The sequence below is a fragment of the Thamnophis elegans genome, chromosome 6, assembly GCF_009769535.1.
Source record: "Thamnophis elegans isolate rThaEle1 chromosome 6, rThaEle1.pri, whole genome shotgun sequence".
Lineage (NCBI taxonomy): Eukaryota > Metazoa > Chordata > Lepidosauria > Squamata > Colubridae > Thamnophis > Thamnophis elegans.
Window position 1 is genome coordinate 78,701,088 of NC_045546.1, and position 27,784 is coordinate 78,728,871.

The window sequence follows — 27,784 nt, forward strand, 5'->3', positions numbered from 1 at the left end:
TTTGGCAGTGGGGTCAAAAGGTCTTTTTCTCAGTGGTCCCAACTCTGTGGAACATTTTATCACCAGAAGTGAGAACTGATCTCACTCTTTTGGCCTTCTGGGAGAGTATTAAAACTTGCTCTTGCCGGTTGGGTTGGGGTCACAAGGAGAATGCTCACCACTGGAGGTGGTTGACAGGATGAGAAGACCTTATCCCAATGTTGTTTTCTTGGTTCTGGTTTCTTGCATAATTTAAAATTTTAAATGTGTGTACTTCTACATTTTTAAATTGCTTTTGTATTTATCTTTTTATGTTCTGTAATCAAGCCAAAGTTGCCCTATCAGAGTATTCGCAGCATATAAATTTAATTAATAAATAATGCAGCATTGGAAGACGATAAGCTTTCAATTTAAATGACAATTAAAGCCCTCTACCTTTTTCTTCAACATTTATTTTTGAAAATGAATGTTCAGCACTGCAGCCAAAACTAAATATCAAATTAGGCCGAAGTTGACTATTATGCTGACTCTGACTTTAACAAAAGTTACAATTGTTCATAAAATATATCATTATGAGCAAGCTCAGACATCCCATTAAAATTTATAATTGATGTGTTAACTATTCAGCAACTATTCAGCAATTATCATTCCTATTATAAATTATAATCAATGCATAATTTGTGTAATTTATTATAAACCTCATAATTTATACCACAAGAGATAAAGTACTGTACTGAAAACAATAGACGTATCGTATATATATATATATATATATATATATATATATATATATATATATATATATATATATATATATTACTCACTCTTATTACCAACCACTAAAATAATCATTTGTTTTCATGACTGCACACAATGTTATTTTTTCTTAATTTTATAGACATTTATGATATACATTTTTTATAAAACTACAAAGTAAATTTTACAAAAGCTTTATGAGGTTAGATGAAATTAGAATCCTTCAATGGCGTATTATGAGTTAGCGGGAGCTTAACCTACAATCTTCTTAGACTTATTAATCACATGGCATAAGTTACATAATTTAAGAACATAAATAAGTTGATAAATAATAAAAATACCACAGGCTTTTTGAAGTCTGCTGGCATCACCTTATTCACAGAGAGGGGCAGACACCCTCCTACTCTCTTGTTCTTTATTATAGAGCCGAGGTGGCGCAGTGGTTAAATGCAGAACTGCAGGCTACTTCAGCTGACTGCAGTTCAGCAGTTCGGCTGTTCAAATCTCACCGGCTCAGGGTTGACTCAGCCTTCCATCCTTCCGAGGTGGGTAAAATGAGGACCCGGATTGTTGTTGGGGGCAATATGCTGACTCTGTAAACCGCTTAGAGAGGGCTGAAAGCCCTATGAAGCGGTATATAAGTCTAACTGCTATTGCTATTGTTCTCTAAAGGAGCCAGGAAGGGCAGAGGTACAAAGCACAAGGGCACTGCGTCAGTCTCTCTCAGACTACCCCATCTCACAGGTTTAATGTTGCAGGGAAAATAGGAGGCAAGAACAGTGTGTATGTTGCCTTGAAGTGTACATAAAACAAAGGCAAGATATAAATCTAATAAAAAGAAATGTTAGAACGTATCCCACCTACATCAATATCTGTTGTGGCCCAGCAGGAGCCGTTGGAGCTGCCACCAGACTCCGACAGTGAGGGGCCCTATGAGTCGGCACTGGAGGATGTGGCGGACCTTGGACAGGGTTCCAACTCCGAGCAGGGCACAGAGAGGCTGGTTGGCCACCAGGAGGCGCCTGAGCCTTGGACCAGTGGGGAGGAGCCAAGGGAGTTGTTCCTAGATGCCCGGCACTGAAGAGCTGATAGGCGTAAGGAACAGTTGCGCAGTTACAGGAGATAATTGCACTCAGCTGGTGGTAATTAGGCTCCTCTCAAGACTGTAAGAGGAATGCTTGTGCACACGCCCCGTTGCAGGAGTCATTGACTAAAAGTTGGAGAACTTTTGTGGTTAGCTTGGCAGGCTGGATTGCTGCCAAGGCTTGTCTGTGCTGGTTTGCTGCCAAGGACCTGTCTGTCTTTTAATAAATTCCTTAAAGTATCTTTGGCTCGGCGTGTTTTGGTGTGGGACGAGGGGGGTCAGAACAAATATCCATAGACAAGAAGGGTGTCACGTAGCATCTTATCAGACCCTGCCCATGAACTCACTTTTTGGGCAAACTATCACATTGAATGGTTGCAGTGGCCAAACAACAAATCACACAATTTAATTCTTCCAAAAAGTGAGCTTATCATCCTGAACATCCATAGCAGAGGTGGGTTCCTACCAGTTCGCACCTATTCGGTAGAACCGGTTCGTCAAATCTAACGAACCGGTTAGAAGAGGTTCCACCAGTGGACCGGGAAAGCAGGCCACACCTACAGAAGAGGTTCCAAAATTTTTTGAAACCCACCACTGGTCCTTGGATATGATTATTCTACACTATCATGCTCATATTCATAAAACTCAGTGCCTCTGTGAAAGGTAAGGATGACTACTGCGTTTGTGGTGCAATCAGAACATTGCGTGTGTTGAAGTTGTTTTAACGCAAACCAAAGATGCCTTTTAAAAAAAGAAGTTGACATCCTATTCTTATGCATGCCAGTGCTGTGTGTGAGGTAATTTAAGGTGGTTCTGTCAAGTGTCGTCGGCATCTTCATATCCGGTAACATGGGTGGCAAGCCACTCCCATCCGGTCACATGGGCGGCAAGCCACTCCCACAAAGGAGGCCACACCCACAGAGTAGGTTCGAACAATTTTTGAAACCCACCACTGATCCATAGACAAGACAGCCTACCAATGGAATAAAAAAGTAAAACCACTTTTCCTGCCTTACTGCCATAGCAAGGAATGAATGCGGGTTGTGCCCTTGTCAAGTTTGCTTTCCATCTTGTTCCCTCAACATCCCAGCATATCCATTTACTGCTTTTTTGGGATCTGCACTGTGGATCTGTACTATAAACCAAGCGACACACCCACACATACACACATCTAATGTTTAAGAGAAATACAATGTTTGAAATTGTGTAGATAGGATTTATTTGAATTACGACATTGATAGAATAAAAAAAAACTGAGACAAAATTTGAATAAAATATTTAAAAGATACATCTCTGCTGCTGTTTAATTTTTACCAATGCTGTTTCCTATACTGTTAAATGTTTTATTTACAATTATGTGATTATACAGCATTATTCTTCAAAAAAAATATATTAATGTTCCTCACCAGGTTGGAGTATGTGAGCAATTCAGCTGCAGAATATATTCAGCAGAAATGAATTACCTCAAAAATAATATTTCTAGTCCCATAAAGTGTTCTGTCTTCCCATTCCTTAAGCTATCCAAGGAAAACATCTATTTAATTATTAATCTGCTTCTGAATAAGATTGGCAAAAATCCAGCCTTCCAAAGACTGTAAATGTGCCAACAGTTTTAGATTAAGAAACACCCCACTTCTATTCCTTTAAAGTTATATTGTGCTTGAAAATTAACACTGCTTTTCTTTTCACTGAGATAAGGAGAGATTTTGGATAGGAAATGAAAAGTCATCTAAGACTAATCAGTAAAATATAGCTCAAAAACTGATAATTTTGTCGTTTCTAAGGTTAAATCTCTACGTATTCCTACTTAATTACAGAAGTGCATTCATCTTTAAGCTATAACATTGTGAGAGGTAAGATACCTTACAGAATTATCCATTTATTGTTTTACAAATAATTTCTGAATATAGACATTTTTTAAAAAATAGGGTCAAAGACCTGTACGTCAAGGTAGGGAAGCATTTTAGAAAACAATACGTTTTAGTTTTCTGGCAAGTAAAAGGAAAATATAGAAGTTTGTAAGATTCTGATAATATTCAAGGTACTAATTATGACCTTTAAAGCGCTCCATGGCTTAGGCCCAGGATACCTGCGAGACCACCTACTGCCACCAGTAGCCTCCCACCGTCCAGTGCGATCCCACAGAGTTGGCCTCCTCAGGGTACCGTCGGAGAGACAGTGTTGGCTAGCGACCCCCCCAGGGGGAGACCCTTCTCTGTGGGAGTGCCTTCCCTCTGGAATGAGCTGCCCCCGGAGCTTCGTATAATCCCCGACCTCCGGTCCTTCCGACACGCCCTAAAAAGTTGGCTTTTCCAGCAAGCCAGCCTGGCCTGAACAAAACAAAACAAATTATTGATCACTGTTAATTTTAATTCGGTTTTTTTTAAAAAAAAAATATGTCATTGTCAATTTTAATTGGGTTTGGGATATTCTGTTTAATTTTTTAAAAACTTTTGTATTATTTGTTTCTTTTAATGTTGTACGCTGCCCTGAGTCCTTGGGAGAAGGGTGGCATATAAATCTAATAAACCTAAACCATAATATAACCTTACAATAAAGATTAGATTAACATTAGCATTCATTGTTGTGCTTCTTGCCTGAGAGGCTGACAGGTAGGTTCTGGATGTAATTCTATTTTTATTTATTCTATTTTTATTTATTTTATGAAATTTGAACAAAGAAACCATAAAACTGTGAACTTCTGTGAGCTTTTTGTGAGCCACAAAAATAAGGCTGGGGCCACATACTTTAGCCCATCTCTAATCTATAAGAAGGGAACCCTAATACATACAAGCCACCAGGGGTGGGTTGCTAATCCCGTTCCAACCGGTTCGGTTGGAACGGGGCGGCGGCGTCCTCGTGCATGCGCGCAGTTCACGCATGCATCTTAGCACCTGCGCGATGCTCCAGCTGCTCGCGGAGGCGCTGTATGTGCCATCCAGCTGCTCGCGGAGAATCGCGCAGGCGCTGTATGTGCCATGCGCCTGCGTGGAAGCGCAGAAGCCTTCAAAGACCGGTAAGGAGCGCGGGTGGGCCCTTCGCCATTCCCGGAAGTTACTTACTTCTGGGTTCGCCGACCAACCGGTTCGCGGGGACTGCCGCGAACCGGTTGAAACCCACCCCTGCAAGCCACTCATTTTGAGTAACACTTTTACTTATATTTAACTGGAACTATTAAACCACACATAGCAGTTGTAGAAAATGATACCTTAGTTTTAGACTTAAAATTACATTTTACTGTCTATAATATTTGCTTAATTCCTTTTCACGTTACTGACCTATTTCATAACTTAAGTAAACTTTATTTCTTAAGCATGAATTTAAATACATTATTTTCTATAAGCTGTACTGATGCTGCGGGGAAAAAAAACATATACATTCAAATAAGGTGAACTAAAGAAGGGCAAAATTAAATTAGAGCTTATCAGCAGTAAGTAATTATTAACAGAACAGTGTTCAGGCGCAAACATTGTGTACTGTTATTCATCACTCCAACAAGGAAATGCCATTTTAAAAACTGATTTTACAAATTATTTTCCAATGAGTTCTAATCTTCAGTTACCAATGTTTGATTAGGATAATTTGATCCATTTTAACAACTTTTATTACTTAAATTCACAACTTCCTACTATCTCTATATACATATGAAATTCCATGAATGACAGTTTGAAGCAAGGCTACCTTTCCCCTTCTATGTTTTCAGAAACGTCTGAAAAAACCTGACAGAACATTTGTTAACTAACCTGCCATCTAAACTGAAAAGTTAGGCTGTTTAATCATTAGTAGATCTGTTCATAGATAAGTGTCCCAATATACCTTTGCAAATTTTTAACTGCCTCTGAAAACTATTTTTCTTCAATTTAATGCTAAACCTCGGGGGAAATACTGTTATGCAACAATGCAAAAAGAGAAAATGTAGCTGCTACCTCCAGGAATTGACTTAAAAGAAAGGATTCCAACCAGTCATGTCAAGCAGTTATTTTTTCCAATAATTGATCTAAGACTTGAGACAATTGACTGAAGGGAGTGTAGAGCATTTACTCAATTTCATTGAATGCTGCATACATTCAAATACCAACTATACTGGGGTGAATAAACTGAAATTAAGTCATAAAGTTTTACTGCTCATTAAGTACGAAACTGCGGATTGGAGTTGCTTGCTCTGCACAGTGACTTCACTCCCTTGGAAACAAAAAAATAATAATTGAGAAGTAATTTTTTTCCTGATATTTAAACCCGATTCTGCAAAGCCCTGATAGGATTGTATCTAGTAAGACAAAATTGGCAGAGAAAGGACAATACAATCACATCAGTACACTTCCTTTATTTTTATATCAGTTTTATTTTTGCTTCCATCCTCTGTGTCTCTCATTCTTTATCTGTCTACTTGCAATAATAAGTATTTTTTATTGTGCTGCATTTAATTAAATAAAAATTATTTATTTAGATTTAGATTTTAGATTTTATTGACATTTGTAGGCCGCCCTTTTCCCTGAGGGGACTCAGGGCGGCTCACATAAAATCAGGGAAGGGGAAATGCAGACAATAACAAAGACACATATAATAAAACAGTAACCAACATGCATTCATCATTCGGGAGGGGCAACTATCTTCATCCCCAGGCCTGACGGGCTAGCCAGTTCTTCAAGGCTGTGCGGAAGGCCTGGACGGTGGTGAGGGTACGAATCTCCACGGGGAGTTCGTTCCAAAGGGTCGGGGCGACTACTGAGAAGGCCCTCCTCCTTGTAGTTGCCAGCCGACACTGGCTGGCCGATGGAATACGGAGGAGGCCCAATCTGTGTGATCTTATTGGTCGCAGGGAGGTGATTGGCAGAAGGCGGTCTCTCAAGTATCCAGATCCACTACCATGTAGGGCTTTATGGGTGATTAACAGCACCTTGAAGCGCATCCGGAAATCGACAGGTAGCCAGCGCAGCTCGCGGAGGATAGGTGTAATGTGGGTGAACCGCGGTGCACCCACAATCGCTCGCGCGGCTGCGTTCTGTACCAGCTGAAGACGCCGGATGCTCCTCAAGGGCAGCCCCATGTAGAGCACATTGCAGTATTCCAGCCTAGAGGTCACGAGGGCCCGAGTGACTGTTGTGAGTGCCTCCCGATTCAGGTAGGGTCGCAACTGGCGCACCAGGCGAACCTGGGCGAATGCCCCCCTAGCCACAGTCGTCAAATGGTGGTCGAACGATAGCTGTGGATCTAGGAGGACTCCCAAGTTGCGGACCCTCTCTGAGGGGTATAGAGTTTGACCCCCCAGCCTGAGAGATGGAATATTGGTGGAATCCCTGGGAGGGAAACACAACAGCCACTCGGTCTTTTCTGGGTTGAGCACAAGCTTGTTAGCCCTCATCCAGTCCATAACCGCCTCCAGGCCCCGGTTCATCACGTCTGCCGCTTCATTGAGTTGGCACGGGGCGGACAGATACAGTTGAGTATCGTCCGCATATTGATGGTATCTGATCCCGTGCCTGCGGATGATCTCTCCCAGCGGTTTCATGTAGATGTTGAATAGTAGGGGGGATAAGACCGAACCCTGAGGCACCCCATATGTTAGGGGCCTAGGGGACGATCTCTGCCCCCCCACTAACACCGACTGCGACCTGTCTGAGAGGTAGGAAGAGAACCACCGCAGCACGGTGCCTCCCACTCCCACCCCTCGCAGTCGTCGCAGAAGGATACCATGGTCGATGGTATCGAAAGCCACTGAGAGGTCAAGGAGAACCAGGATGGAGGGAAATCCTCCATCTCTGGCTCTCCAGAGATCATCAGTCAATGCGACCAAAGCGGTTTCTGTGCTGTAACCGGGTCTGAAGCCTGACTGGAAGGGGTCGAGATAGTTTGCTTCCTCCAAGGACCGCTGGAGCTGAAAGGCCACCACCTTCTCAACAACCTTCCCAAGGAAGGGAAGGTTGGAGACTGGACGATAGTTATTAAGGACAGCTGGATCCAAAGATGGCTTCTTTAGGAGGGGTCTCACCACCGCCGCTTTCAGTGCGGCGGGGAAGTTCCCCTCCCGAAGAGAGGCGGTCACGACCGCCTGGATCCAGCCTCGTGTCACCTCACTGCTGCTGGTAACCAGCCATGAGGGACACGGGTCCAGTACGCAGGTGGAGGCACTCACAGCCCTCATGGCCTTGTCCACATCCCCGGAGGTAACATCCTGAAACTCAACCCAGAGATGTTCCATCTGATCCTCTTGTGCCTCGGCTGGAACTGCAGGGGTGGAGTCCAAGTCCGACCGAAACCGAGCAATTTTGTCCGCTAAGAATTGGGCATAATCCTCAGCTCTGCCCTGCAAGGGTTCCCCCGCCTCCCTTTTATTTAATAGGGAGCGGGTTATCTTAAACAGGGCGGCTGGGCGGGACTCAGCGGACGCAACCAAGGTGGCTATGTGGGATCTTTTCGCTGCCCTAAGTGCTCTGGTGTATTCCTTGGTGCAGGTGGTTACCATTGCTCGGTTCGATTCGGACTTATTGGACCTCCATCGGTGCTCTAGGCATCTCCTCCGGCGCTTCATCTCCCGGAGTTCCTCGGTAAACCAAGGGGGTCTCCGGGATCCGCCGCCTCGGAGGGGCCGTAGTGGCGCAATCCGGTCGAGGGCCTCTGATGCTGCCGAATGCCAGGCAGCAGCCAAAGTCTCTACCGGATTGTGGGCGAAAGAATCAGGAATGACCCCAAGTTCCGTCTGGAACCTTAATGGTTCCATGAGTCGCCTGGGGCGGAACCACCTGGTCGGTTCCTCCTCCCTACAGTGGGGGTTTGGTCTCTGGAAGTCGAGCCTCAGTAGGCAATGGTCTGACCACGACAGGGGTATGATGTCGTTACCCCTCAGACCAAGATCACAAATCCACTGCTCCGAGAGGAATACGAGGTCGAGCATGTGACCCGCCGAATGGGTTGGGCCCCGAATTACTTGGGTCAAGCCCATGGCTGTCATGGAAGCCATGAACTCCTGCGCCCCATCAGAGTTTTCACCGAGCGAAGGCAAATTGAAGTCCCCCAGGACCATCAACCTAGGGAACTCAATTGCCAGCTCGGCTACCGACTCGAGGAGCGAGGAGAGGGCTGCTGCAACGTTGTTGGGAGGCAGGTACGTTAACAGCAAACCCACTTGACCCTTGAGGTCCAACTTTATCAGCAGAGACTCACACCCGACAAGCTCCGGAGCAGGGACCCTACGAGGAACTAACGACTCCCGGATAACAGCGGCCACACCCCCACCCCTTCCCTGGGCTCTCGGCTGGTGCAGCACCTGAAATCCTTCTGGGCACAGTTCTACAAGGGGGACTCCTCCCTCTGGGCCCAGCCAGGTTTCAGTAATACATGCCAGGTCTGCCCTCTCGTCTAAAATTAAGTCCCGGACGAGAGGAGCTTTATGTACCACAGACCTGGCATTTAGCGACAGCAGCCTGAGTCCAGGGTCCTGATTACTTGCGCCATCTGGTCTCGGAGTGGGACTCACAGGGCCGGAAGGAGGGATCTCTGTAATGTAGCGAACCCTCCTTCCCCGGTAATGGCCTGCCCTGAAGTCCCCGCCGTATCTGCCCCTCCCTGTTACGACCATAATACCCCGACCCTCTCCCGTGTCTCTAGTTCCCTCAACCACCCCCATGGCCCCCGCTTCTCCTGGCAGGTCCTCCGAATCAGACATACTCATTCATTCACCCAAGCAGTCCCCACAGAAAGTTAAAACACATAAAAATACAATGATAATGAATAATAAAAGTGGGATCATTCACTCAAGCACATACAATCCCATGCACTCATCATACCAGATAAAAAATTGCGCGGTTAAACGGTTGTGCGAATTGGTGAAGGCAGGATCTTAGGATTGGCCTTCTCGTTAATAAGGTCTAATGGGAGTCCGATAGAAAGCTGTAAATGGTCCAGAAAAGTATATGTCCAAAAAGAAATACTAACAATGTCCACTGGGGGGAGTCTAAGTTCTTGGCACACTGCCTCTCTGATGTAATAGTGCTGGATGATGGTAAAGGTTTCAGATAAGTACCCGTAATGGCCACTAGAAGGAGTTCAGTTTCCCAGCTAACACAGCACTCCTGAGGCAGTGATAATTGTAATGGTGGCAGCTGATGGTAATGGCTGCCACAGGGAGTCCGTAAATTAGTTCTTCCAGTTTTACTCCTAAACCAAGCCGATAGATGGTCAGACCTTTTAAGGTCCTGCAGAAACAGCGTTGAAATCGTGGCAAAACGCCCTTTTAAAATGCAGGGGGGGATAGGAGCGAAGCTGTAACGGAGACAGGAAATCAATTCCTCTGCCTCCCGGTCCCAGTCCCAGTCCAGTCTAGACATCTCTCCTGGGCCTCCCACCTCCTCTTCGGGGCATAAGCCAGCCCCACGATGTTGGTCAGTCAGTGAGGGGGTTCGGCACTCCTCCAAACGGCAGGGCCAAAGCCTCCGCCTCTCGCACAAAGCCGTCGCCGCCGCTTCCCAGCTGTTTAGAAAGTCTGATGCAAAAAGCCACGCCAGGGAGGATCTCGTCGTTCCGGAGCTGTTCCTGGAGCCGCTTAAGGGCGGTCCCCTCCCTAAACGACCACCTCCCTGGGAAGGCTGAAGGCTGGTGCCCAAAAGGAACCCCTCCGTTACCATGTTAGGGGTCCTGGGCGCCACGGTTAATATCTTCTTGGTCGCAAGCATTCGGAGCGGTGGAATTCGGCGGCCATTCTATTTCCCACGCATGCGCAGTTCATTTATTACTACAGAGTTGGTTTGTACTAGCAGACACAAAAAATTGCTGGATACCTATTCCCCTAGCAATAGAGAAAAGTAGAATCATTTATGGTTCTATATTATTTAGATACCAGGCAGTGGTGGGTTTCAAAAATTGTTCGAACTTACTCTGTGGGTGTGGCCTCCTTTGTGGGAGTGGCTTGCCACCCCATGTGACCGGATGGGAGTGGCTTGCCACCCATGTGACTGGATATGACGATGCTGACGACACTTGTCAGAACCACCTTAAATTACCTCTCACACAGCACTGGCATGCATAAGAATATGATGTAAACTTGTTTTTTAAAAGGCATTTTTGGTTTGTGTTAAAACAACTTCAACACACGCAATATTCTGATTGCACCACAAACGCAGTAGTCATCCTTACCTTTCACAGAGGCACTGAGTTTTATAAATATGAGCATGATAGTGTAGAATAATCATATCCAATGACCAGTGGTGGGTTTCAAAAAATTTTGGAACCTCTTCTGTAGGTGTGGCCTCCTTTCCGGGTCCACTGGTGGAACCTCTTCTAACCGGTTTGGTAGATTTGACGAAGCGGTTCTACCGAATAGGTGCGAACTGGTAGGAACCCACCTCTGATACCAGGTGAAAAAAATGCTTACTCCCCATTCAAGTACAACCACCTGTCTTAAAAAAAAACCTCTTATCCAGGGTTCCCAGAAACAGGGAAGGGGGATGATAGGATAAATATTGTAGGAAGGGAATCCCAGACCTGGGTTACCACTGTGATAGATAACTTCCTTCTTGCATGTAATTTAACCATTTTTAGCATAAAGACAAAAGTAGGCCATAGGACAAAAAAGATAATTGTTAATTTAATGAGTAGATTATATACTGTATACTGTTTTGTCAATTCTCATTTCCACATAATAGAAGCACATTTTTCTACTCAGTGATTTTGACAAACATCCTTTCTTCACAACGGACTACATGCTATTACGGTAACTACCTTTCCAGTCACATAATATATTACATATCTTAAGATCTCTCCATTCATATCCCCATTTTTAGTAAACATTCTACCTAGGGTTACAAATTCACCTTCTTGTTTTTCGTCAAGGCATATACCGTTGCATCAGATCAAGGAACCAACGACTCTACGGGTGAGGTAAGGCACCTTACATGTTAGTATTGTGAGCAAATAAAGAATCTTAAAAACTGAAAGAGGAATTTCCAACTCTCATTTATTGCTAAATCCATTAAGGCAGAATCTCTTGGAACATTTTGAATTGGTTCTTTTTTCAGATTTGCTGAGAACCCACTTTACAACGTTGAATGCAAACACCAATTGTCATGAGAAACGTAGTCTTGTGATTAAACTATCCCAGCTAAAGAGTTTTGCAGTCACCTGGAAACATGGTTCCACCACAAAACCGCGGTAGACAAAAGCGCGCTCGACGAAAGGGCATACGTGACGTCATCATAGCGCGACGAAAACATCGCGCTGTGATCGATAAATGTAAAAATAAAGCGAAAACCTTACCCTAACCCCGCCAAACCTAACCCTAAACCTAACCCTAAACCTAACCCTTCACCTAACCCTAAACCTAACCCTTCACCTAACGCTAAACCTAACGCTAACCCTTAACCTAACGCTAAACGTAACCCTAACGCTCTAAACCTAACCCTAACCCTTAACCTAACCCTAACCCTAAACCTAACCCTTACCTTTATGTGAATCGGCTTGCTTTAATTTTAATTTTATTTCAATTTTTAATTTTTTTCATCGTGCTGTGATGACGTCAAATGCGCGCTTTCGTCGAGCGCGCTTTTGTGGACCGTGGTTTTGATGGGTCACGGGAAACATAACATCAGAGGACTGAAAATCTTTAGCCAATAGGATGGTATCTCCAAAATCTAAGATCTTATGGGCATTGGTATCTTGACAGACGCTGCCATGAAGGCAATAGGTGTGTCAGAGGTGAATTATACTCCTGAGTCCAAAGACTGAACATTTCATCAGCTGAGAACTCTGAATAGAACAGAACAGGAGCTGAGGGACTTGGAGTAGGAACAGGACAGAGCAGACATAAAGGAAAAAAATGCAGAAACTGAAAGATCAGGTCCTGAGGGAAACGTTGCTGATGCTAAGTTACTCTTAGCATCAGGAGACCAGTGGAAAGCAATGTGATCAGAATACAAATGCTCTCACTAAAGAACTATACAATAAACACAAGGCAGGGAAAAGAATCTTTGTAAATTTGTTTCTCATGAGAAAGTGTTCTAGTCTACCAAGTGTTTGGCATGGGTTCTATATTTGTGTCAAATGGGAAGAGGAATAAGAATGTAAAGGAAATAATTTCTGTAGGACATTCCAAAAAGAACGAGGCAGAGGAAACCAGCTTGTAGAACCAGATATAGCTAAGAAAATTAATTGCCTCATTAATAATTACAGAATGTTTCTGTTTTAAGTAATAGATAAAAAGCTATATTATTCTGGTTGCCGCACAGTCAGGTAGATGTTTAGACTGGATTTTTTAGCCACCTGTCAAGTTCTTTCCAAGGACTTGGGATAGGAAAATACTGTTGCTTGATGGTATGAAAAGTATTGTCGCAAAGATGTAAACTGTTCCATGCAAAGCTGCCTTTTGCAATTGACTTTTGTAATTTTATCAATGCCAATGGTCTTCAAGTGGCACACCAGATGTTTGGGGATTGCACCCAAAGTGCCTATTGCTACTGGTACTAATAGCAGTACTGCAGCAACTAAACCAAATTGTGCAAAAAATAAAATTCCGTGGAGGACAGATTATTGTTGTGGCCCAGCAGGAGCCGTTGGAGCTGCCACCAGACTCCGACAGCGAGGGGCCCTATGAGTCGGCTTTGGAGGATGTGGAGGACCCTGGACAGGGTTCCAACTCCAAGCAGGACGCAGAGAGGCTGGTTGGCCACCAGGAGGCTCCTGAGCCTTGGACCAGTGGGGAGGAGACAAGGGAGTGTGATCTGGACGTCAGCAATGAGTTGTTCCTGGATGCCCGGCACCGGAGAGCTAATAGGCATAAGGAACAATTACGCAGTTACAGGAGGTAATTGCACTCAGCTGGTGGTAATTAGGCTCCTCTCCAGACAATAAAAGGAATGCTTGTGCACACGCCTCTCTTGCAGAAGTCAACGCATTGACTAAAAGTTGGAAAACTTTTGTAACTAGCTTGGCAGGCTAGATTTCTGCCAAGGCTTGTCTGAGTTGCTGCCAAGGTCCTTATCTGTTTGTTATGCTTGGCTTTCAGCCACCGAGGTTTTGGTTTCTTGCTAATAAAGTACTGTGACATTCCAGTTAAGCTTGTCTCGGCATTCGTTACTGGACGGAGGAGGGGGTCAGAACAGATTATTATAGATCTTATTTTTAAAACAAAATTGCCAGTATAATAATCCAGCATGACAGTATTGCATTTGATCATTATTCATCCCAACAGGTTTATCAAAATATAATTTCAGATGGAACTCAAAATCAATCTAACCTGATAACATCAGTCTTGGATCTTCGGTGTTGCTGCTCCCGTTCTGGTACCACGTGCCAAGTGAAAACCAGTCTCCAGTCAAACCCACCAATCTGTGGCTCTCCAGCATTTCCCAAGAATTCAAAGGTGTTCCAGTCAATTACATCAATCACAGGACAGACGACAGCTGATGGTTCTTCTTTAATTCTATGCATGTTTACAAAGAAATGTTGTTTGTATCCTGATGGTAGAAACTAAACATGTTGAATAGATTGTAGAAGACCACACAAATATCCTTTTTCTAGAGTAGTTTTCAGTTGTCCAAACTTTTACAGACATTTTACAATATTTTCCAAACAATTAAAGAAGTACCTAACCAATTTCTATCTACAAAGTAACTAGTATAAAGATGTTTATGTCTAAAAGGTGCATTTGGATTGCATTCCCAAAATTTCCACCCAGTATAGTTTCAAACAGATTTGAACAGTGGTGGGTTTCAAAAAAATTTGGAACCTCTTCTGTAGGTGTGGCCTGCTTTCCGGTCCACTGGTGGAACCTCTTCTAACCGGTTCGGTAGATTTGACGAACCGGTTCTACCGAATAGGTGCGAACTGGTAGGAACCCACCTCTGGATTTGAAGTATTCCAGGTTGGGAAAGACTAACATACAATTAGAAAGGTTAATGATTTGTATATTTTATTTTTATGTATCATATGCATTTTCTGCATATGCATTTTCTGGCCCTACTTTTTGACAGTGTTTCGGAAGGCTCTAAATACTTAGCAGTTAGACTTATATATACCGCTTCATAGGGCTCTCAGCCCTCTCTAAGCGGTTTACAGAGTCAGCATATTGCCCCCAACAACAATCCGGGTTCTCATTTTACCCACCTCGGAAGGATGGAAGGCTGAGTCAACCCTGAGCTGGTGAGATTTGAACAGCCGAACTGCAGTCAGCTGAAGTAGCCTGCAGTGCTGCATTTAACCGCTGCGCCACCTCGGCTCAGTGCCATCGGGCTTGAGGAACCCAGAGTGCAAGGGAGCCCATCAATGACTTTTTTAATCGTGTGCTGCAACCAGGGGGATGCGTGATTGATTTTTTTTTTTTAATTCTTATTTTTTCTATTGTGTTTTTATTGATTGTTAAGCTGGCTAGAGTCGTTGTGAGTGAGTAGGCAGCTATATAAATTTTATTAATAAATAAATAAATAAATGTTTCTCAATAGTTCCAAGTATATTTTCTAAGTAATCAAAGATGTTGGGGGGGGAAACCCACCACTCTCCATGGCGTAAGAATCCTTACATGATTATTGTACCCAACCATTGGCTTGCTCAGATAAGGTGCCAACGGTTTTTAAATCAGCTGAGCGTATGGAGCCTCACAGCCTGCCGGAAAAACTAAAGGAAGGGATGAAAAATGTTTACCTTTATACCTTCACAAGCAATGATATTAATAAATGTGAAGGATCACTAAATATTACCTTTCATACTCTATTATACTGAGTTTCAGTGCTGTTGCAAGAGGCAAACAAGCAGACATGTGCATATCTTCTGTTAGTCAAGATTCAATGAACCTGTCCTTTTATTTCTTTGCTGATATCATCAGGTCAAAAACTTTCAACTATCTCCTCTCTAAGCTCTTCTACTTTACAGCTTACCCAAGGCATCTTGCTACATAATCTGAGAAACTGGTTCTATTCTAATTAAATACAATGATGTATGTGTAACAGGGGTGGGTTTCTCGCCCCGTTCCAACCGGTTCGGCTGGAACGGGGCCGGCGGCGTCCTCGTGCACGCGCGCAGTGCACGCATGCGTACTAGCATCTGTGCGATGCTCCAGCTGCTCCTGGAGGATCGCGCAGGCGCTGTATGCGTCCTGCGCATGCGTGGAAGTGCAGAACTTGTCAAAACCGGGTAAGAAACGTGGGCGGGCGGGTGGACCCTTCGGCGTTCCCGGAAGTTACTTACTTCCGGGTTCGCCGGCCAACCGGTTCGCGGGGACCGCCGCGAACCGCCTGAAACCCACCCCTGATGTGTAACTAATAAAATTCCAGCAATAAGTTTGCATAATTAACTGTTAAATGGTTTAAACAAAGGACACAAACCATCATGTATGAAATGTCTACAGGGAAGCAACAAGCAGAAAACTTGTAACAAAACTTGTTCTGTAAAAGGAAGACAACATAATATACTACCGCTGGTGATCTAAGGAATTTTTTTAGATTTATTCAACCAATCATACCTATTTTCCTCCTTCTGAATCCTACACAGAGTAGCCAATGTAGCCAAGAGAACTTATTAATATTTTAAATTTTAGAGGCAAAAATAATGTGGAATATTATTTATCACTGACTGTTGCCTCTCTTCGTCAGAATAATCAAGATAATTTTTTTAAAAATGAAATTTCGTATCGTCAACCAACATCCACAGGTATCACTTGGAAGATAAAACCTTTATAGATTGCGGCAATTTGCTTTGTAGTAAATGAATTAATTAATAACTTACAGGAGCAAATAAAAACGAAAGTGGGAGGAAATGCATTATTCAGCTTTTTTTTTTTCACTATGCATTCATTATGATATTGATAATCATCTTCCAGAAAAGAAGAAAGAGATAAAAGTTTGGAGTAGATAAAACGAAGCCAAGCTGAAGAATAATAGAACGTTCATCAATCCTAGCATTCACAAGCACAAAGAGACTCATGTTACTCACTCGCCAGTCCATGCAACTTCAAGAGTTCAGTGGCCACTCCTTCTGACGGTGCCTGTCAGTGAAATGGCCATGCTCCCACCAAGCTGCAGACTAAATGCCAAACAACCACAGATAAAAGATGAAGGACACAAAAGAGGGAAAAGAAGATGGAGTCAGGGATGGTGAAGGAAAGAAGACCAAGAGAACTTGTATTTGATTAAAATTATTCAAGCAGTTATACTGGATTAAAATGATGCAACTAGAATACAAAAATCTGGAGCAGAATCTATGTAAGGACATATTGGTTATATTTTTTATTTCCTCTCAACTTCTACCTAGAGAACGGAGAGCAGCAAGCACAATTATTTCTAACATCAAGGTCAAGTTGTATATCAAGGAATCATTTGCTTCTTGATCATGTTATTTTATACAAAGTCAACATTATTGCACAAACTCCTTCCAGCTCTTCGTTTCTAATCCCAGCACATGTTGTACATTTTGTACATTAAAACAATAAATCAATAAATCCTGCCATTCTTAATCCCTCCTCAAGCTTGCAGTCAATTCATTTAAGTGAAGTGTGCATTGAAGGAGCAACACCAAAAAACAGGAGTTTGGGCCAAAAAGATACTTGCATGGCACAAATCACCGTGTAGCATTATAGACACTATGAAATTGGCCTGCCAGGACTCTGTAGCCCACAAAATATCCAGCTATGATATGACATCTACTCTTCATCTTATACTCTTAGGGTTGCACAATGCAGGAGCCCAATTCAAGGCCTTTCTCGCATTCTGAAACATCACATCTCAGGAACATGGTTATGGCAAGAACAAATGAAGTCTTCAGAAAGTTGTTACTTCAACTATCTGGATGCTCTAGAAACACAGTCTTCCAGGATTTCATGTTTCTTATCAAGAAAAGCAAGCGCTTAACACCACCAGTCTAAGAGAACTACTGCTTCAACGTGGCACGACAAAACCGCGGTCCACTAAAGCGCGCCCGATTAAAGCGCGTACCTGACGTCATCAGCAGCGCGACAAATACGACCGCGGAGAAAAAAGGGCGCTTTAAAAGGCGCTTTTAAAGCAAGCCGATTCACGTAAAGGTAAGGGTTAGGTTTAGGGTTAGGGCTAGGGTTAGGTTAAGGGTTAGGGTTAGGTTTAGGGTTACGTTAAGCGTTAGGGTTAGGGTTAGGGTTAGGTTAAGGGTTAGCATTAGGTTTAGCATTAGGTTAAGGGTTAGGTTTAGGTTTAGGTTTAGGGTTAGGTTAAGGGTTAGGTTTAGGGTTAGGTTTGGGGGGGTTAGGGTAAGGTTTTCGCGTTAATTTTAACTTTACCGCTCACAGCATGATGTTTTCGTCGTGCTGTGATGACGTCAGGTACGCGCTTTCGTCGAGCGCGCTTTAGTCTACCGCGGTTTTGTGGTGGAACCCTGCTTCAAGACCACTGTAGTGATTTCTCATGGGCAGTTTATAGGGTATTAGAAGGCACAGATATGGGGAAAGTACCTAAGTGGTAATTTGGATTCCAAGCACACAGGAAACTGTTGTGGCCCGGCAGGAGCCGTTGGAGCTGCCGCCAGACTCCGACAGCGAGGGGTCTTATGAGTCGGCCCTGGAGGAGGTGGAGGACTCGGGATAGGGTGCTGACTCCGAGCAGGGCGAGGAGAGACTGGTTGGCCACCAGGTGGCGCCGGAACCTTGGATCAGAGGGAGTGATCCGGAAAACACTTGTGAGTTGTTTCGGGATGCACGCCGTCGAAGGGCTACTCGGCGGCAAGAACAACTGCGTAATTATACGAGATGATTACGCTCATCTGATGCTTATTAAGATCCTCTCCTGACTATAAATGAGACTGCTTGTGCCACGCCCTTTTGCAGAAGTCAACGTTCACGATTAAGAGAAACCAACTTGGAGAAGTGGTTTGCTGTGAGAGCTTGTTTTGCATTGGCCTAGGTTTGTAGGACTTGCTGCCAGAGTGCTTATCTCTTTGTTTATTTTGGGCTTGCAGCCAACGAGAGTCTGGACTGTTTAAAAGTATTCTTATTTACGTTTGTTTTTGGCTTTTGTTCCTGAACGGATAAGGGGGGGTCAGAACAGGAAGCTGTCAATTATGACTCATTGCTTCATGTTTGAACTTATAACGGACCCAATAAAGGTGCAGGTAGTCCTTGAAGTTACAACCAGCGGTTAAGTGCAGTCATAAAAAGACCTCTGCAGTTGTTAAGTGAACTAATGGATCACTATAGTTTTGCCAAAACCTGCAAGTAAATGCCTGTTCTCAGGACAACTGTCGTAAAACAGTCACATGACCATGGTGTCGGGCCTGCATTTATATTCCTTTTAGAATTTTGGCCTGCCACACTTTCTCTTATTTCATTATGCTGTTTCTTTAAGTATAGTCAATGGGAGGTGGGATTAGAAGGAGTAGGATTTTGGAATGTATTGTTTTTCATTCTTTGCTAGAAGCCAAGGTCATCCTTTGTTCTCCACACCAGTACACCTGACCGGAAGAAACTGGGCATGGACGCCAGCGTGGAAGAAGGAGATTGGACCATGTGATGGATTGTGGGTGTGGGGACAAGATCATGAACTTTTAACTGGGTGGAATTCTGATGTAATTTCCAGAGTTGGAATCCCCACAGCTATGTGCCAACATTCCTGCTTTATTAAATTGGAACTTTAAGCATAGTTTTGCTTTCAATTCTGATTTGATTCTACATGGTATTTGGAACGCTGACACATGGGACTCTACAAACTAATGTAAATTTGGGCTGGCTGCTGAGTACCTGAAGTGGCCTATGTTTACAGGCATTTGCACCATTCAGTGATCCCATGATTGTGAATTAGAATGGTGTTTGTTAGACACCAGCATTTACTTCCAATTTACAGCAAAAATGCCCATTGTGGACAATGGGTTCACTTAACAACCAAGATATTTACTTAATAATCGCACCATTTGCTTAGCAACTACCGAAGTCATAAAATCAGGTGTGGTTATGTGATGGCCCACAATGGCCATCCCAACTTACAAATGTAATTTTGGGCTCAATTATGATTCTAAATCTAGGATTATCTATACAGATTGATGCAATAATTTATTGGTTGTAGAAAATGGATATTATTATTATAGTTTAACAATTTATTATTTAACGCAAATATATGGAAGCTGTAGTTTTAAAAACCATAACTGGTAATATATGAATTATTGCTGTTGGTAGCGGAGTATGAAGAACCGCACCTTCAACCTATATCTTACCCTATACTGCCATCTTGTGGAATATTCACAGTATTAAGTGTTATATCTTTGGTTACTTCAAAAAGGTTTCAAATATAAATGTCATACAATAAACCTCTACTGTACTGCTGTTCACTGTGGTTTGAACAGGTAAGTTAAATAATTAAATAAAGGTGAAGTATAAGTTAATATATTTCCTTTAAAATATTACATTTACGTATTACAATAATATTTAACAGACTAAATATTGCTCAAATAACCATTAAAGCAAAATTATGTCATTTGTAATAGCTTACATCATTTATAATGACGCTATTAAACACATTATGTAAACTGATATAAATGACATAAATATAACTTAGCATACTATTATGTGCTTTATCTGGGAAACTTTAAATGTAATAACATCTCTGTAATTATTAAAAATATTTGGATACAAATGCTGTCTGTTTTGTTCAGGTTTGCTAAATTGGGAGATATTAAATCAGGAGCTTACAATATGAACTATATGTGTGATTTTATAGTATTTAGAAACTCACTCATATTCTACCTGCCTTTTTTTTGAAAATCTCCATTTTTATCACCACATACTAGTAAATCCACAAACTCTTTTACTTTTTTTGCTTTTGGATCACTGAAAAGCATCTCTATTTCATGTTTTTACAATCATGCTGTGGCAATATGTGGGAAACCCTGCAAATGTTATAAGTATATTTTAATTACAGTACTTTTATTAAGTATAATTTTTTTTTGGTAATTATTATCACATATCGCATAATGCTTTTATTGTCCTTCTCTCCTAAATCCTTTCTCCCGTGATTACTACTCTCACCCTGCCACATAATGGACTGTTACATAATGCAAACCTCCTTCCCTTCCTCAATACCAGTAATTGAAAATACACATCACATAAAAATGTGTAATCCTACAGCTACTCACTAAAATCATTATAACAGAGCAAACCAGGCTATGCCTCTTTAATTTACACCGTCATAATGATTTCAGTATTGATTACACCTGAAATATAATATTCCAATGTCATTTATTTATGTGATAAATTCAGATTCATTTACTATTTTGAGTCTTTATTTTGGTGCCCGTCGTATTTTTCTTCACCGTGTATTTATTATTTCCATGTAAGTAATTTAAAACCTAGTATCATTTATTATAAGAAAGACGAATGAAAATAAACATCAAGATCCTTGCACTCTAACAATATATTCTACATTTCAGAAATAATGAAGAGAACTGTAAAATAGAAGGCATTCCCTTAGCTGTAAAGAAAAAAAAAGCAACACAAATTATCAAATGCTTCTAATTTTGGAATATGACATTTATTTACCTTTCTAATAATGGTTCAAGCCACTCTTCATGGCATTCACAATGGCAATCGAGAAATGTAAGGACATCTCCTCTTGCTACGGAAGCTCCCAGAAGCCTTGCTCGAACTAGCCCTTCTCTCTTATTTGCTCTGATAAGCCGTACCTTGAGCAAATCCGCCAGATAGTTTTCCAAAGCTTCCTTTAAATGTTCTATTGCAAAGAAGTAAGAACTGTTAACTGTTAAATCTAAGGAACATATAGTAAATGGGCCACGAGCATGCCTTTTTTTTTTTTTTTTACATTTATTTGCAACTGAGCAGAGATAGAGATAGGCAAACAGCTTCGGACAGGAATTCAACTGAAAAGTTTAGTTAGTTTAGTTTAGTTTATTTGGTCTTGTATGCTGCCCACTCCCGAAGGACTCCGGGCGGCTTACAATAAACAAGGGAAGGGGATAAATAAACAAAACAACACTTTAAAAAACGCAACATTCACCGTTTCCATGGGGCTGGATGTTTCACAAGCCCCCCGGCCTGCTGGAGCAGCCAGGACTTGGTGGCTTTGCGGAAAGCCGGGAGGGTAGTAAGGGTCCGGATCTCCACGGGGAGGTCGTTCCAAAGGGCCGGAGCTGCAACAGAGAAGGCTCTCCCCCGGGGAGTCGCCAGCCGACATTGGCTGGCAGATGGAATCCGGAGGAGACCTAACCTGTGAGATCTAATCGGTCTATGGGAGGTAATCGGCAGGAGGCGGTCTCTCAGGTACCCAGGTCCGATGCCATGTAGGGCTTTATAGGTGACGACCAGCACCTTGAAGCGGGTCCGGAGACTAATGGGTAGCCAGTGCAGCTCGCGGAGGATAGGTGTGACTTGCCTTGCATGTTCACATACAATGATGGATTCAAAACATGGTGTCCTTGTTTTGAAGCCCTCAGAATGAGTTTTTCTCACCTGTTCTGAGTCTCAAAGAAAATTTTCATGTTCTAAAGCATTTTGATATCGGAACTTACTTTATAATTGTCAAAATAACTAGATCATTCAGTGTTTTTTGGCTGTGATTGGCGTGTTCTTTATGATAGCCATTTCCATCATTATCAACCACCAATTTAAGATATGATGAGGGAAGTAATATAAGAAACCAAGTGTCACACAAACTTTTAGGAAACTTAGCTCTCTCTCAACCAACTTATAGACATTTTCACTTGCATTCTCTGCATATCAGATTTCTGAAAAGTACTATTCTGAAATCTAGCAAATTACTTTCAGATATCCATCAGTATAGTATTTCCTTCTTTTTAATAATTAAATAGTTTTATAAATGGATTTTCCAACAGACATTCACCAAAAATGAACAATTTACCACATGCAAAAACAAAAAGTTACACAAGTAAAGTGATATAAAGAGCCAGTTCGGTGTAGTGGACAAGGTACCAGATGAGAGACGGAAAGTTCTAGTCCTGGCCTCGGCATAAAACCAAGTTGGGCCAGACACACCGTCTCACCCCAGGAAGCAGGGAATTGCAAACCACTTCTTAAAATCTGCAGGAACTTGTCCCAGCAATCATCAAGTCAAAAATGTACTTGAAGACATCAAAACAAACAAACCATGCACACATAAATACGTTTTAAAAATCGTAATTTCAACTATATCCCAAATCCACCTGATTTTCTAAGACTTTAAAAGTGGAAAGTAAGCCTTCAATATTGACCAGACCAGTCCATGATTTTTCCCCCCAAATAATGTGACATTTCTGATTAAGAGTATACAATTGGATTTCAGAGATGTGTGCTTTAGGATTTTTTGAGTGTAATATTTATTACTTGCAAATTCCCAGTGCTGCAACATTCTTCAAACCTGGTATTCAGATAACTGTTCACAAGGCTGATTGGTAAAACTGTTTAATTATTGCATTGAGCACATATTTAACAAGGTATTATTTTAAACGGGTGGGAAATAATATCATGGCATACGGTTGAACTAGTACATCATTGAACCTTAAAATAATTTGCAATAATACTATGCAAGGCTACACTGAAGGTAAATCATTTACAATATATCTCAGTATAAATCCATTTTATATATAAGTGTTTAATTTTAACAATCTACTCTCAAAATGTTCCTGATTATTATAAAATTACACTAGATTGTCTTAAATACAGGAATTATATTTATTTACAGCCAAATAGAGACTCAGACATTGCATTCCAGTTCTACAACAGAATAATATATGATTTATCTATATGAACATGCTCCATTATATTATTAGCAGTGTAATGTATACTGACAGGAAGAAAAGTGGTGTGGCTAATTTTAATTCCAATATATTACAATTAGCATACTTTAGGGAACTATATCTTGTTTCTTCAGACTTATACTCTTTATGATGATAAAGCTGCTGTTCGTTTTATCAGACAGATATTTTTAATTTAATGAGTTAACTAAATTGAGTGTATGCTGTTGAAGAAGTATAGAAAACTATTTTGGCTTTCTGTTCAGTTTACTTATTCTTATTTTTAATAATATATTGTACAATAAAAATGTTTTTCCTGCTAAAGCTAATGCTATTAATTTTTTTTCTTTCATTGGAAATCCTATGCTCTCAAAGAGTCTCTATAAAATACCTGTTGAGCTTACCTTTATCACTATAATCATCTACAAGGATAATTTCTTCTAGAAGAATATCGGGAGATGTCTCAAGAACACTATGAACTGTTCTCAGAAGTGTTGACCAGGCTTCATTATAAAAAGCTATTATAACCGAAGTCTTTGGCAAGTTGTAATAATTATATTTTTTCTCTTTACACCTGCAAGAAAAGCACATTGTATTACACTAATTTAAAATCAGGAAATTGATCAGCAATTAATACAGTTCTGAAGCATACATGCCAAAAAAAAAATGTATTGCGTGTAGAAGTTGGTTCACTAATTAAAATTTCATTTTATATATACATTTATCCATATGGAAACAAATATCAACTCCTTAAAGAGTACAGTACTTGTGCACCCTACTACGGGTGATGTGTGTTTTCTGCAATTTTAGTTCTTCTATCAGAGGCTCGGGAGTTTGAGGGTTCTGAATAGTATCTTAGCTGTTACTAACATTGCACTTTTGTGAACACAAACCTGTTGTTCTTGGGATCTATTGGAACTATTCTCCTAGGTGCAGGGGTGGGTTTCAACCGGTTCGCGGCGGTTCCTGCAAACCGGTTGGTCGCCGAACCCGGAAGTAAGTAACTTCCGGGAATGGCGAAGGGCACGCCCGCCCGCCCACAGTCCTTACCCGGTTTTGACGAGTTCTGCGCTTCCACGCATGCGCAGGACGCATACAGCGCCTGCACAATCGTCCAGGAGCAGCTGGAGCGTCACGCAGACGCTAGTACGCATGCGTGCACCACGCGCGTGCACGAGGACGCCGCCGGCCCTGTTCCAACCGAACCGGTTGGAACGGGGCAAGAAACCCACCCCTGCCTAAGTGACTATTAAAGTTCAATTAGCTGGACTGGAAACTTTATCTAATGTAGTGTCAGAATCAAGATACCGTTGTAAAATCAAAAGGCATAAAAGGCAAAAGTCATTGAGGCTGCTACGTAAAAGTCTTGTTTGGTGTTCATTTTGTGCATATATTCCTATAAGCACCCCATCAAAACCTAACATGTTGGAAACAAGCCCTACCTTCCCCACCAAAATGTTCCTGATTATTATAAAATTACACTAGATTGTCTTAAAGTACAGGAATTATATCTATTTACAGCCAAATAGAGACTCAGACATTGCATTCCAGTTCTACAACAGAATAATATATGATTTATCTATATGAACATGCTCCACTATATTATTAGCAATGTACTGTATACTGACAGGAAGAAAAGTGGTGTGGCTAATTAGTTTTCCATAAGCAATCTTAAATCCTGCTATTAAAAAGTTTTGAAAAGAAGAAACAGAGTCAAATATGACAAATTATTGCCAGCGTTTCTATGTATGATGTAGGATATTTTCTTTTGAAACCCTGACACTGAAAAACTGAAAAAGCAATTAGCAGTACTGGATGTGGAAACAGCTCATTCAGATTTCATCTGTTTAGCTGATACACTTTAAATGTCCAACTGGAAAGCCCTATCAAAAACCACAACAAAAGCTGGATGAAATCAGTCAAGAATAAAAACATGATTCTAAGTACATTTATCAAACAGTCTCCCATGTTCATTAACATGTTACTGTTTTGTATAAACTTAAGACTACAATCTAAGAACTATTTCAATGGAATTGAGTTATGGCGTTTGCATAGGTTTAGAAACATTTAAAATGTACTAGGTGCTTCTACATCTTCAGACTTTTAAATGTCAGGAAAATATTCTTTCCTAAAAATGAGTAAAGATTCCAGAGATGAAGATTCTCAAAATTCCCAAAAGGTTAGACATTGACAGAAAACTGGAAAACAAAATGAATGTAAAGATGACACTCCTTTGGAGAATAGAAAACTCTTCCCTAAATTCTGCATTATTTGCTAAGGGTTATTATGGTTTACCTAGTTTGGCCCAGTCTTTTGTATGAATGTAATAGCATGCAAAAATTATACAAATTAAAATTGGCTGAATTTTAGTTCATGGCCTTGAGAATGTATATCTCATGTTTTTATATTACAAATCTGAATGTAGGAAGCGACAGGTCAATGGTTTTGAAAGACTTTTTAGTAAAAAGGTGTTTTTTTTTAAAAAAATAAACTTTTTATAAATCAAAGCAATTGTGGGAAGCGAGGAATCATGGAATATAGAATGATCAAAAAGGAATAGGCAGGGTGGAGAAGGTAACCAAATTATAGAAAGTAACTTTGACAATCCTGTCTGGATTTCATTTTCTTCAAATGATAGTCTAGCTAGCCTACCATGTGGACAGTTGTAAATATGTTGAGTACAAGTAGTCCTCAATTAAGAGACTATTTGAAATTACGGAACTGGAAAAAAAGTGGTTTTTAATTGTTTTTCACACTTATCAACCATTGTAGCATTCCCCATAGTCACATCATCAACGTTAAAATGCTTGGCAACTGACTCATATTTATGACGTTTGCAGAGTCCTGGGGTCATGTGATCCCCTTTGCAACCTTCTGACAAGCAAAAATCAACGGGGAAGGCAGATTCATTTAACAACCGTGTTACTAACAATTGCAGTGATTCACTTAACAATGGTGGCAAGAAAGGTCATAAAATGAGGCAAAACTCACTTAACTACCTTGCTTACCAATCGAAATTTTGTGCTTAATTGTGGTCATAAGCGGGGGACTACCTGTACAGCCAATTCAGTTCATTTCTAATTTAAATTTAGAATTAGCATATTACATGGACTCTCCCCCCCCCCCTCTCTCTCTCTCTCTCTCTCTCTCTCTATATATATATATATATATATATATATATATATATATATATATATATATATATATGCAACATAATGCAAGATAGATAGATAGATAGATAGATAGATAGATAGATAGATAGATAGATAGATAGATAGATTTATGTTGCATTTGTGCTGATAAATAAATAAATAAATAAATAAATAAATAAATAAATAAATAAATAAATAAATAAATAAATAAATAAAGGGAGACTAGTATAGATCTATTTCAAGCTATTTAGCTCTCATCAGTTAGTCATACCCTTACTGGGATTCGAACCTGTGCTGTTCAAATATGTATAAGTATATATATTTATACATATATGTAAATGTATATGTATATATAATGTGTATATGTATATTTGTATATTTGTATGTATGTATGTATGTATGTATATATATATATGTATGTATGTATGTATATATATATGTGTGTGTCTGTGTGTGTATATGTATATGTGTGTCTGTGTGTGTATATGTATATATTTGTATATATATATGTATGTATATATGTATGTATATATATATATGTTTGTGTGTGTATATATGTATATATTTAAATATGTATATGTGTATGTATGTATGTATGTGTATATATATATATGTATATGTGTGTGTATGTATATGTATGTATATGTATGTATGTATATATATATATACACACATACACACACATATACATATTTAAATATATACATATATACACACACACATATATACATACATATATATATATACAAATATATACACACACAGAGACACATATATATATATATGTATGTATATGTATATGTATGTATATATGTGTGTGTATATGTGTATATATGTGTGTATGTATGTATAATGTATATATATATATGTATGTATGTGTGTGTCTCTGTCTGTGTGTATGTATATGTATACGTGTATGTTTGTATGTATGTATGTATGTATAATGTATATGTATGTATGTATGTATGTATATATCTGTGTGTGTATGTATATGTATACGTGTATGTATGTATGTATGTATGTATGTATGTATGTATGTATGTAATTTTCTCTTAACATACAATAAGTGCTTAGTGAACAGATACTCAGTCAGTCTGTTTATAGAACAATCTTAAGCTCCGAGAGGGGAAGA

General features: G+C 40.7%; 1 protein-coding gene across 1 annotated transcript in view; it reads right to left on the reverse strand.

Annotated features, from left to right (window-relative positions):
- Positions 1-27,784, reverse strand: part of GALNT12 (polypeptide N-acetylgalactosaminyltransferase 12) — a 50,266-nt gene that overhangs the window by 21,289 nt on the left and 1,193 nt on the right. Inside the window, exons 2-4 of the mRNA XM_032219960.1 lie at positions 23,905-24,074; positions 21,294-21,483; positions 14,043-14,228 (exon numbers count right to left, since the gene is read on the reverse strand). Of these exons, the coding sequence (XP_032075851.1) occupies positions 14,043-14,228; positions 21,294-21,483; positions 23,905-24,074 (546 nt within the window). The remainder of the gene's footprint in view (positions 1-14,042; positions 14,229-21,293; positions 21,484-23,904; positions 24,075-27,784) is intronic.